Source organism: Nelusetta ayraudi, unplaced genomic scaffold (genome assembly GCF_046127955.1).
Source record: "Nelusetta ayraudi isolate G7.1 ecotype Tasmania unplaced genomic scaffold, CSIRO-AGI_Nayr_v1 ptg000084l, whole genome shotgun sequence".
NCBI lineage: Eukaryota > Metazoa > Chordata > Actinopteri > Tetraodontiformes > Monacanthidae > Nelusetta > Nelusetta ayraudi.
In genome coordinates this window covers 2,414,415-2,427,793 of record NW_027466134.1, presented here as the reverse complement: position 1 = coordinate 2,427,793, position 13,379 = coordinate 2,414,415, and the positions used below count along the sequence as shown (strand labels likewise).

The window sequence follows — 13,379 nt, the reverse complement described above, 5'->3', positions numbered from 1 at the left end:
GAATGAAAAGAAAATGGAGGGGTGGCAGTTGAGTTTGAGAGCTCGTGTTGCAGCAATAGATACAGTGCTCAGAAACGTCACCACTCAGATTAAAATATGTGCGTATGTGGAGGCGCGAGCGGGAGGCTTCATCCCAGCTCAGTAGCGGCTAGCTAGCGGCTAAATGACTCGACACACTTCATTAGCGGCGATGAGGTGAGCTGCTCATCTCCTCATTGTTAGCTCGTGCTAAGCTGCAGTAATCCCAAACAAAGAGCCGGGGCCTCACAGCAGCCTGCGTGGATTAGACAGCTTTCTAGAAACATCCGAGAGAGATTCATTCTCATTCAAATTGGCCTGTAAACAAAACCAGTGGTGGCCGGGAGAGAGATGAGAGCGAGAGAGCGGGGAGATGAGGGTGTGATGGAGAGAGAGAGAGAGAGAGAGAGAGAGAGAGAGAGAGAGAGAGAGAGAGAGAGAGAGAGAGAGAGAGAGAGAGAGAGAGAGAGAGAGAGAGAGAGAGACGGCTCGCGTGTTGACGTGTGTAATGTAGCCTCAGTTTGTTTTTGTGTGTCAGATACGTTGGCTGAGGCCTCAGAGTGAGTTTTAAACCCCTGCTAGCCTCCACACTCAGAGACTGTTGCTGCGTTTCCATTACAGTTTTTCCCCAAAATAAGAGAAATACTTCTAAAATCTCGACAAAGTGCAATTGGGATTTGCAGGTGTTTCCACTGAGCGGTGTGAAGCGCATCAGCCGTAATTCTCGTAAAATCTCATCCCACAAGATTCTTGCGAGAATTACGTTTGCTTTTGTTTGTTTGTTTGCTGTCAAGGATGGTTGTTGTATTTTTCTTTGAGATTATTTGTAAAGAATATTCCGTCTCCTCCTCCGTACAAACATCACTGGCCATTTTCACTTGAAGTGAACTGGTTGCGTTTCCCGCCAGTCCTTTGTCTGACCCTCCTCGTCTCTCCATTCCTCAATAACTCATCCTGTATCTCCTCTTTTCTGCAATCAAATGTCTCATGAACTTGGATGTAGCACTAGATCACTGATGTGTTGTGAGTTTCTTCTACTTTACTTTTTCCACAGGCTCGTTCAGCTTAAACACTAATGTCTTAGATATTTTTGCGACGTGCTGTCGGGGCTTTTGCTTTTCTTCCTCCGAGCCAGATGTTGCCGCTCTTTGCCGCTCACCAGATGCATCGCTTTCCCCACTTTTCAGACAAACTGTCAGCGTTTATTTTTCCTTTCACCGTCCTCTACTAATCTGACTTTCATCATCATTACCCATCAAACGACTGGCGGGATACTTTAAAGAGGGCGTCTTGGTATCACTGATCCGAGTATGCGATGCTTTGATTGGACGTCCTGCCAAAGCTCCCGACATATTTAGCCATCAATCGCCGTTTCCGATGATGACGGTCAGCAAGGAATCAGTTAATAGTGTCTTTAGATCGTCATTAGCCGTCAATCCCACGAGCCACGTTACCCTTTTAGGCGTGTCATTTTTTTTTTTTTTTTTTTTTTTTTTTGAAATGGTGTCAGCGATGTGATTGGCTGATCTGATGACCGCAGGAACGTGCCTGTCGGCGATCGTCATTGAGATACGCTGCTTGAAAATGTCAGTCTCATAGCCGGTCAAATACTAACTGTCAGTCAAGCGTCGGGGTTTCGCTTGTCGTTAAGTGGCCCTTGAAATTGCTTGAAGTAATCCCGTAATCGCATATTTAAACGCCACAGCCTTTAATCTATAAAAAGCAGATTCCAAATCTGCGGGAAAATATCCTGTACGTCTTGGGAATAATCCAGGTCTGAGGGAGTGACTGGCCTAATTTAGCCACATGTCAGCCTCTGATCACGAGGGCGGCTGATCTAGATCTTTGTGGGATGTTGGCTGCTGCTGGAAAAAAAAAAAAGAAGTGTTTTTATTTTTACTGCAGTTTTACTGAAGTGCTTATTTTTAAGTCGTGACTAAAAGTGCACGGTGCCTTATCGTCAAGGGAGACCAACAGGCGCCTCAAAGCTGTTTATGTTGCATTCCTCAATAATGAGATGCTACCGAGGTGTCCTGCTGTTGTTCTGTAAATTGCCAGCTGAGTGTGTGTTTGTGTGTGTGTGTGTGTGTGTGTGTGTGTGTGTGTGTGTGTACTAGCAGCGGCAGAACTGACCGTCCGTCGCGCTGCCGATGGTCAGCAGTTCACTTTTACGCTCTAATCCGCCAACTTCACCTCTGCATGTCGGCACTTTTTCGCACTGTGAAGATGTTTGTTCTCCAGCTGATAACGTTTAAGAAGCCCCGTTCCGTATTAATATTTATGTTGGTGTGGGAATTTCTTTTTTTTTTTTTGAAAAATTCATCCATTATAAACGAGACTTGTTGATAGCTGCGAGAGACGTCTTATGACTTTACCCCAGCTTTACAGCTAGTTTTGTTACAGCCACCCTGCCGAGCCTTATCCGTGCATTCCAAATGTATTTTGGCACAACACCTACACTGTCCACCATCCATCCTTCCATCTATCCTTCCATCCACCCATCCACCCATCCATCCATCCATCCATCCATCTGTCCTTCCATCCACCCATCCATCCATCCATCCATCCATCCATCCATCCATCTGTCCTTCCATCCATCCATCCATCCATCCACCCATCCATCCATCCATCCACCCATCCATCCATCCATCCATCCATCCATCCATCCATCCATCCACCCATCCACCCATCCACCCATCCATCCACTTCCTATCCCTGCCTCTTGCCCTCAGGGTCATTTCCCAGGTGTCTTAGCAAAGGCAGCGTTACACACTGACCAAGTCACTGGCTTGTCAGCACAGGGAGACAAAGTCGCATCAACACTTTCGCCTGTGGACGTTCTCAGTCCACCAGGTCACCTTTAGTGTAGAAGAGTTAAGCTGATTTAAGTGGACTCTGCGTGTCGATGAAGTGAGAGAGAGAAGCCACTCGGGCCTTTCTGAATAGTCTGAACCTTAAACAGGATGATATATCAGTTAACGAAACATTCAGGTTATATCTGTTCTCTTCAAACTTGCAATGATTCTGACCAAAGCAAACCATCTTTCACCGTTATCGTTCTGTAAGAGCAGGAGAGAGGGTTTAAGAGGGACCTTGGACTTGTGCATTGATGACAGTCCAGAACACCCACCAGGTTCTCTCTGGGTCTTCAGCTGGCAGAATTGACTTTGACCTGCTGTACTGCATCAATGTATTCCACCAGAACACAAGAAACTTGAAATTTGTCAGCAGCTTTGATCATTACTGTGAGGAGTTTTGTGAACTTGAACCCACAACCAACTTCATGAAAGTGTCTGTGAAGCTTCTCCGTCGTCCACGTCGTCTAAATGCAATGTAACGGCTATCAAAGCCTTTCAGATCGGAGGCGAAACGTCTTCAAGATTGCAAGAACAAGTCCGGCTGCCCCAACTTAATCTTCCTGCTCTTTAAAAAGTGTTTTAGTTTTCTACTTTATATGACATTGTTTTCAAGTTCAAGTTTTATAGATGAAGGTCATTACGGGGTAGAGAGAGTCTTAACATGGCATTCAGACAGTAGATTGTTCTTACCAAAAGCTATTAGGTTTTGTTTGTTTGTTTGTTTGTTTTCTTAACTTTTGGTCCTGAGGAGAAATAACATTTTTCTCTTCAACTGAAGTCTGAGAACCTCCTGACAGAAGAATCCCACATTGTTTCAGCAGAACGGCCAGAAAGATTGTTAATGGATAAAATCAGTTAATTGTGGCCATCGTCGTTGGTGATTGACAGGTGGACACACACGCACACGCACACGCACACGCACACGCACACGCACACGCACACGCACACGCACACGCACACGCACACGGAGCACTATGGAGACGCACAAACAAAAAAAAAAAAAAAGGGAAAAGCCCCAACGTCAGGCCTTGCTGCGGCGAGAGATGACAAACACACACACGAGGCAGACGCAGCAAATGTGTCCACTCTCATGCATATGGAGATGCTAATAGGGGTGTGTGTGTGTGTGCGCGCGCGTGCGTGTGCGAATATGTGTATAGAAAGCGCCTATGAAAAAGGCATTAGCATTCAGCGGCGATGATGGCGATGATGAGGAGGGTCTTTCTAAAGGCTCTCCTGGCGCCGCCCTCCTGGCCCCTCTCTTTCTCTCCCTCCTGTGTGGATGGGTTTATAATTAAAAGTGCTCCAGCTCTTCAGACCGGGCACATATCAGTCGGATGCAGAGCCAAATACATATTCCGTGTGCACATCACGGCGGCTCTCAGCAGCGCCCATCTCCTCCCCGTCGCCGCCGCCGCCGCCGCCTCCTCGCCGTGTTTTGTGTTTGCGTCTCGCTTCGGTTTTGTTGTGAAATTTGCTTCTTTCTCTTCCCCTCGGCCCGCCTCCGTTTTTCTGCAACATGTACGACCAAAGAACTCCTGTCGCAACCTGTTTTGTCCTTTGATTTTTTTTTTTTTTTTTTTTCCACTGCGGCTGTGCTGTGTAAGTGTAAATGAGGTCATGGTTAATTTGAATTTCAAGGACTAATAGCATCATGGGGATGAATTCAAAATTCTTGGAACGTTATTGATGTTCCTGTGGCTGCGCACAGGTGGATTTGGCTGGAAATGATGTTGTGTTGTTGAGAAATGTTACACATTAATAGAAATTGGACAGCAAGTATATAAAAAAGCTTTTTTTCAACACAGTTGAATGACTTGGATAAGTATAATAATCATAAAAACATTTTTTTTTTACCTATATTTAAGGTCAGTTAATAATCCAAAGTGATGTTAAAATCACTCGACTTCCTGTGGTATCTCCTGATGAAGGAAATAAGAAAAGCTGCAATCAACACTGCATCCACTAAATACTGCTGCATCTGAACAATATCACATGGTTTGCCATTTTTTCATGAAATCTAATAAACTTTTACAACATTTAGAATGTTTCCAGTTTTAAGAAGGCAACTGGTTTGTGTGTGTGTGGCGGGGGAGGGGGGGGGCTTTGGACGGATAACGGCAACAAAATGAAATGCCGTGTGTGAGTGTGAGTGTGTGTGTGTGTGTGTGTGTGTGTGTGTGTGTGTGTGTGTGTGTGTGAGATGCCACGGCAGACGACTCGAAATAAGCCTCTTCACTCTTCCCCTCACCTCTCCACACCTCCATTATTCCCCTTTTCTTGTCCCCTCCGATCATTCTCCCCTTCATCCCCTTTCTCCGACTGACCCCCCCCCCCCCCCCTACACACACACACACACACACACACACACACACACACACACACACACACACCTCTGGCCTCCACCTCCACCGGCAGGCCCGTGTGATGGACAGGCTGTCCCCTCACCTTGTAACGATCACTGACATCCAATATGTTTGGCTTTGGGATCATCCCCTGCGAGTCCATTGTGCTCTCTGTTAAACGCTTTATTGATTAGCCGTGAGTTAATTACAAATTACATCAAGCGTGGGCGGCGAGAGCTCCGCCGTCTGCACGGATCCATCCTGCACGGAGGATCAAACGCAAGGCGACCACACACACACACACACACACACCTGCAGAAGGGGAGTTGATATGGCCTTGGCAGGTTACATTAGTATACCTGAACACCACCACCACCACCTCCACATTAACATCCATGCATTTGTTCCATTTCACAGGGCCTCATCAACGCTTTAGGGGCCGTGTAATATTTCCTGGCTGATTGTAGTGCAAACTGTAGATTTGGAATCAGGAGCCCCCCCCCCCACCTCCCCGATGCACCTAACCTAGCACCCCCTCCACACCCCCAGGCCTCCACCCCCACCCCCCACTTCCTCTGCAAGGCACTGACGCACCCAGAATGCCTAATTCTACCGGGCACAACTTAACTCTACCCTGTGCAAAATGATGACACTGTGGCAAATCCAGTGCAGACCTTTGCAGGCTAATGTATTCTGGGTTTAAGCTCCATTGTCAAAAAAAAAGAAAAAGAAAAAAAAAAAAATAGGGGGGAAAAAAATCCATAACACGCATGCACCTGACCTGACCTGCTGCATTCCCTCACAAAACCAAACCTTGCGTCACCTGCAAAAAAAATTAAGGAATGCTTGTTCAATAATAATAATAATAATAATAATAATAATAATAATAATAATAATAATAATAAGCTGCAAAAAGCAACCACTTTGTAGAGCCCCTTTTCCTTTTCATGCCGTGTCAGTTTCTCTTTGACATTGCCGTGTGCTTTGTGCAAAAGGAGAAAAAAAAGGAGCGGAAAAAAAAAATCTTTATCAAATCCCCATTCTGAGGCTTTCAATAAGGCAGGCCATTACCTCACTGGCGCTTTTGTTCGGCCTATACAAGAGAGAACAAAATGGTTATTCAGGAGGACGCTTTAGATTTTTATTGTGGGCTCGCTATTCACAAAGAGCACCGTTATTGTATTAAAAAGAACCATCTGTGGCAGAAACAATGGCTTCAAATTATCTGTGAATACCCAGTGAACAAAATATAAAGCTTTTTTCCCTGCTCATTATGTGGGCTAAGCTAGGGGGTGGAAGATAGGAGAGGAGAGCCATAGACTTTGCTATAACTGACTTTTGTTGTTCTTGCTTGCATTCTTCTCCTTTTTAAATCGGCCCCCTTTTCACATTGTGTGTCGCCGTAAACGGCTTTTCTTGTTGCAGGGCTCGCCGAAAGGAGACAGCGGAGCTCCAGACAGGCAGCGGCGGCGGGGCTCCGCGGGGCTGCAACGCCGGACACGGCGTGCCGGCTGCGGGCAGCAGACAGCGGCGCCGCCCAGGGACTACAGCCGGGGAGCCGGAGCCGGAGCCGGGCCGCCAGGAAGGAGGGAGGGACGCCGGCATGCCGGAGCTACTTGGCGGACTTTTCACGGCCGGCGAACCGGACATGTGGAGCTTGCCGAGCCGAGCCGAGCCGAGCCGAGCCAGGCCGAGGGGAAGTAAAAAGAGGAAGAGGCTGCTTCGGAAGGAGGCTGAGCGATGAAACGGCATCGGGTTTAATGTGTGCCAATCACGGCCAAGAGGAAGACGACTGACTCCCTTCACACTGGCAGTAAGTTGGAGAGAGTGCGGCGGAGAGCAGAAGCCCTGGGTGTGTCGCTCTGTGTGTGTGTGCGTGCGTGCGTGTGTGCGTGTGTGTGTGTGTGTATGTGTGTGCGTGCGTGCGTGTCGGTGTGTGTTTGGGAGCCGCTGTGTATGTAAAACACGCAGTGTTGTGGAATGACAGTTGTTGTGCAGTGGAGTTGTTGTCGGTCGGCTGCTTTCCCAGGATGCAGGGAGCTCCGACCTTCAACTCTCCCTCGTTATGTTTTACAACTGTTTAGAGTTTTTGAAATATTACGCGTCGTGAGAATATGATTTTTCGTGCCGTTTTAAACATTTTAAAAAGCAGTTATTTCCAATCGAATCGCAGTGCTGCGCGGCTGAACGTGCACTTTCTTTAGTTTGTGTTGTTGTTGTTTTTTACGTTTTTATCTATATATTTTTATCCATCTTAAAAAATAGATTTCTCACTTTATATTATTTAACGAGCACGGAATTTTAAATCACACCTTGCTCACGAAAAAAAAAAAAAAAAAAAACATTTGCTATCTGTTTTAATGGCTTCACTGTTCGATGAAGCAATAAAAAAATGAATAACATTTTTTTTTCTTAAAAAAGCACTTTACTGTTTTATCAGGAAAATTTCAACTTTCCCCTCCTTTCTCTTTATTTTTTGCGGCACACGGGCCTGACATCCTCTCAATGAGCCCCTCGCTCGCTACAGTAAACATTTTATTTATACCTGTGTATAAAAAAAAACAAAAACATTGGCTATAAATCTTATTATATAGATATAGATTTTTTTCCCCTTGCATAATTATTTCTTGAAACTGGAAGCCGTTCGCTGTTTCTTTGGGCGCGTCTTCAGTCTCTGATACGGCACCTAGTGGCAAGAGAAGAAACATTAATTTCCATTTCTCCTTGAAATCTCTCCACTGATGCCACTTGCCGTCAAAGTTCTTATTTTCACACACACATTTTTTCTTTTCGATTTGGACGTGTTCAGAATTACATTCAGGATTTATTGAGAATACCTGAGATGTATTTTTTTTTTTTTATGTATATTTTATATTGTTTCCGAGTCTTTGCATTTAACGTGTTTTTTCCCCTTGAAAACTACATTTCCACAAGTTTTCTTTGCGCGTTTATTCTGGAACTCGTTTTCAGTTTATATTGCTGATCTCCTTTTCTCCGCCTGTATTTCCGGTGGTCCTTTCGTCTTAAATATGTACCGCCGCAGAAATCCCCCTCCAACAAAAACCGTTGAAAAAAAATCACAGCGTGCCGCTCGCTATATTTGCTGTATCTATCTCAACCTAGTGTGTGTGTGTGTGTGTGTGTGTGTGTGTGTGTGTGTTTGGAGGGGGGGTTGTTACAAGTGGTCCGAGGGAGCCGCCCCGCTAGTTTTCCTGGTTATTATTTATTTTTATTTTTTTGTCAAACAACAGCTTTAATTCGCAGTGATTGTGGATGGATGGATGGATGGATGGATGGATGGTTGGGGCCCAGAGCTGCTGCCGCTGCTGCTGCTGCTGCTGCTGCTGCTGCCTCTGCTGCTTTCACGGAGCTGCGGGGCCCCGCTGCTCCTTTATTATCATAAGCAGATTAGAGGTAGCGGGGAACACACTCACATGCAGATAGCGGCCGAGCGGAGCCCCATTTTCCAACCTTGCATTATAATGGAGCCGAGCTGCATGTGTCTACACCCCCCCTCTCCTCCCCGCAACCTATTAAGCGCAAGATGAATCTTATGTAGTAAAGGTGGCCCGGGCCGCCGTAATGAGAGCAGGGGGGAGGGGGAGAGGAGGGGAGGTCCGCTCCTCCATTTATTACCCAATGACTAAAACAAAATAATAAGTCTTGATCCCTTCACTTTCAATTACGATTTTAATCTGGCGACACGCGTTTAAATTCAATTAATGTTGCAGGTGCGTTGTGCTTGAGCTTTTGTTTAATGGCTGCAACTTGTCTGTCTGTTGGCTGATGCAGGGAAACATGCAGTAACAGTGTAAGACCCTGTTGATGCGGTCTTTATGTATTTATTATTATTTTATTATTATTATTATTATTTAATTTTTTTTAATTCAATATATTTTGCCATGTCCGTGTGCTAAGGTAGTGAAACGGACCATCATCATCTTCTCTCTCGTCTGTGCCTCGAGGGGCGGAAAAAGAAACCACCGCGCTTGCGTGCAGGTCCCCACCTCTCCAGTAGACGGCGCTGGTGTCACGCAGCAGGACGCCTCGTCCTCTGCGTGGATGCAGTTTTCACCGCGGGCGCGTAAAACAAGTGGCACCGACACTTCCGAGTGTCCCTCGCGCACGCAACAAACTTTACTCGTTCGGCGGAGACATTCACGATGTCACTGATGCTGATTTATTTATTTATTTATGTATTTATTTATTTATTTTTTCTTGATATGTACTCATCTTGGATTCCCATCAGTTGTAGCAGGTGGAGGCCCTTCTTCTTCTTCTTCTTCTATTTCTTCTTCTTCTTCTTCTTCTTCTTCTTCTTGCTTATTTGGCATCCTAATGTCTTCAACACACACACGAACACATACTTAAATGAAACACTATACCTTGTCTATACACTTGATTTGTGTCCCTCCGCTCCCCCCACCACCACCTCGGGTCATGTCTACCACCAACCAAAGCTCTGCAGCAGCAGCAGCAGCGGCAGTGTTCCGGTGGAAGTGCGCTGAAGTTGCGTCTTTGTGCGGACAGATGTAGCGACAACATCCCAAACAAAACCCGCTTATTTGCGCCGAGATGAGCCCCGTCTGCCTCCTGTGTGTTGGCATTCAACTTCACTAAACAAAAGGGGTGGTGGTGGTGGTGGGGGGGGACTAACTATAGTTAGTGGTGCTGGGGGGCATCTTGGATTACCTTTCGTCTTTTCAGCCCTAAAAAAAAAGAAAAACGCAGTCGCGCCGCTGCTCCGCGCACACGCCGCCGCCATTCAGCGCTGCGAGTTCCCCCACAAAGTTTATTCAAGTGCCGTCGTGTCGCGTCGTGTTGTGTTATTGGAGCCGTAAGTGGCAGCGGTGGCAAAGAAGAACAAGTGACTTTTTCCTTTTTTTCTTTTTGTGTGTTGCTGTGTCACGGTGCTTGACTTAACGTTAGAACAATGACACCCACCCCCACCCCACACACACACACACACACACACACACACACACACACACACACACACACCCTCCCAACATTAGATGATACTGACACTATGAACGTCACTCAGCTTCATCGAATTTTCTTTTCACGTTTTTTTTTTTTTTTTAACTCTTATTATATTTTCTACGTTGGATGTTTGATCTTTTGATAGCAGTAGCAGTTTTTTTTTAAATAGAATGAACAAACACTTATTTTTTTAAATTCAAGAACTGAACTTTCTGGCAAACTTTTAATTATTTGTTTTAACAAAAAAGTTTGACAGACGGTGGGTTGTTGTTTGTTTTTTTGTTTTTGTTTTTTTCTTACAATCCGTATATTTTCTCTCACTTGTTCATCCTCTAAAATAAACTAGAAATTATCATCAGCTGTGGCTGAGCGCAAACTGGAAAGCAGTCCCCCCAAAAGCCTAGAAATACGTAGTAGAAATGCACTTTACATTCGCTCATGGAGGCTGGCCGGCTGTGTGTGTGCGTGTGTCTGTGTGTGTGTGTGCGCTCGCATGTGTGTGTGTGGAGCTGACCCCGCCCTTTTATGCTAATCAAGGCCTCCCATTTCCCATTGGTGCGCCGGGGGGAGCAGGCCGGCGCTGATTGGCCAGGTCGAAGCCATTTATTCGCTGACAGCAAAGCCCCGTCACATGAATGGTTGTCTATTAACTTGTTCCAAAACTATCCGGAGTTGTCAAGGCTCGGCTCGGGAGGACGCGGAGGCGAAAAAGTGCCGTTTTTGTTGACGCGTGTTTTTCCTTCTCTGTCTGCACGGAGCTGCGAGCGACCACGACGACGACGACGGCAGAAGAAGAAGTTTTGTGGACACAACACGGCAAAAGGGACCGAAGAGAGAGATAGAAAAAGAGAGGGAGAGAGGGGGCTCTTTTGTCGCGCACGGACGCGCGCACGCACACACACATAGAGAGAGACAGACACACACACACACTCACTGAGAGGGAGAGTGAGGGAGAGAGAGAGAGAGAGAGCGAGAGAGAGAGAGAGAGAGAGAGAGAGAGAGAGAGAGAGAGGGGAGAGTGTGTGCGGAGTCGCGGCTTGGCGCTTGTTGTGTGTGTGTGTGTTTTTTTTTTCTCCTCCTTGGTCCAGAGAGGAAAAAGTTGCCGAGAAAAAGCCGACAGGTAACTTCCAGCAGCAGCAGCGGCAGCAGCAGCAGCAGCAGCAGCAGCAGCAGCCTCAGCTCCTCACTGACCTGCCTCCGGCTTGTGGAGTTTCCCACTTCGTCCCAGTGTATATTTTTTTTTATTTTATTTTATTTTTTCCCCCCCTATTTTTATTTCATTATTTTTTTTTGCCGCTCCTCGCCGGGAGCCGCCAACTTCTCCGCCAAGCTGTTCGACATGTACAACATGATGGAGACTGAACTGAAGCCCCCCGCTTCCCAGACCAACACGGGGGGCCCGGGCAACACCAACACGTCCGGCACCGGCGGCGGCAACCAGAAGAACAGCCCGGAGCGGGTCAAGAGACCCATGAACGCCTTCATGGTGTGGTCCCGCGGCCAGCGGCGGAAGATGGCGCAGGAGAACCCCAAGATGCACAACTCGGAGATAAGCAAGAGGCTCGGCGCCGAGTGGAAACTTCTGTCGGAGAGCGAGAAGAGACCCTTCATCGACGAGGCCAAGCGACTGCGGGCCCTGCACATGAAGGAGCACCCGGATTACAAATACCGACCGCGGCGAAAAACCAAGACCCTGATGAAGAAGGACAAGTACACCCTGCCCGGCGGGCTGCTCGCCCCGGGGGGCAACGGCATGGGCGGCGGGGTGGGCTCCGGCCTGGGGGTGGGCTCCGGCCTGGGCGTGGGCGGCGTGAACCAGCGCATGGACAGCTACGCGGCGCACATGAACGGCTGGACCAACGGCGGCTACGGCATGATGCAGGAGCAGCTGAGCTACCAGCACCCGGGCCTGAACGCGCACAACGCGGGCCAGATGCAGTCCATGCACCGCTACGACATGAGCGCGGCGCTGCAGTACAACAGCATGAGCGGCTCGCAGGGCTACATGAACGGCTCGCCCACCTACACGTCCATGTCGTACTCGCAGCCGAGCAGCACGCCGGGCATGACGGCGCTGGGCTCCATGGGGCCCTCGTCGGTGGTCAAGTCCGAGTCGAGCAGCTCCGGCAGCCCGCCGGTGGTCGTCACCTCGTCGTCTCACCGGGGAGGGGTCGCCGCGGCGCCGGGCTGCCATCAGAGCGGCGGCGGGGGGGACCTGAGGGACATGATCAGCATGTACCTGCCCGGCGCGGAGGTGAGCGAGCAGAGCGCCCAGACCAGGCTACACATGTCCGGCCACTACCAGAGCGCCGTGCCGGGGACGACGATCAACGGCACGCTGCCCTTGACGCACATGTAAGAGAGTGAAAGAGAGAGTAAAAGAGTTAAACAAACAAACAAACAAACAAAAAAAAAATGCGGAAAAGGAAGAGAAAATTGGAGAGAGGGGGAGGAAAAAAAAAAGTAATGAACTTTTATAAGAGAAACTGTGGACTATTAACGTCGGACTATTTTTGTACAGAGAAAAAAAAACAAAAAACAAAATCCGGGTTTTGAGGGGGGAAAGTTGTATAAAGTCTCTCCAGGGGGGAAGGAAAAAAACACGGACACACGACTCTTTTGTTTTTCTTTCGTTTTATTCTAAGGAAGCTCTAGAGGAACGGTAGGAGACCCCCCCCTCTCCCCAACCCCACCACCATCACCAACCCAGCCAGCCCCCCTGAACGCCTCAACGCTGGAGGATGAAGTTTGGAAAGATCGCAAAGTGGGAGAGTCGCAATCAAATGTTTTATTATCGCAATCACCTTTTGTACAGTATTTATCAAAGAAACACTGCAATCAGATGAAATTGTTTGTGAGAAACTGCAAGAGGTTGCATTTTTTTTCTTTCCCTCCCTCCCCTTCCTTTCCACCACCCCTCCCTTTTTTCTTTTCTTTTTTTTAAATATACACCAACTCCAATTTCTGTAGAAAGAAAGGAGGAGGGGGAAAAAAGCAGAATTTATACGGGAGCGATCAGTTGTGCTCTTTTTTTGATCACTTCAAAATATTGGAGAGAAAAGGGACATAAAACGAAGCAGGTAATGCTGTTTTTGTTTTGTTTTTTTCATTTAAGGGCAATATTACTAAACATTTTTTAATTTTTTGTTTTTTAAAAAAAGCAAGACACTTTTTT

The 13,379-nt window shown here is 47.3% G+C and overlaps 1 protein-coding gene across 1 annotated transcript; it reads left to right on the top strand.

Annotated features, from left to right (window-relative positions):
- The first annotated feature begins 10,539 nt into the window (after window positions 1-10,539).
- sox2 (SRY-box transcription factor 2) lies at window positions 10,540-13,142 on the top strand. Its single transcript, XM_076045580.1, has 2 exons — window positions 10,540-12,559; window positions 12,850-13,142. The coding sequence occupies exons 1-2, from the start codon at window positions 11,544-11,546 to the stop codon at window positions 12,857-12,859; spliced, it is 1,026 nt and encodes a 341-aa protein (XP_075901695.1). The 5' UTR covers window positions 10,540-11,543; the 3' UTR covers window positions 12,860-13,142.
- The last annotated feature ends 237 nt before the right edge of the window (window positions 13,143-13,379 follow it).

Bases quoted from the DNA above. Each gene is read 5' to 3' on its own strand.
- sox2 (XM_076045580.1), top strand. From the start codon at position 11,544: ATGTACAACATGATGGAGACTGAACTGAAGCCCCCCGCTTCCCAGACC.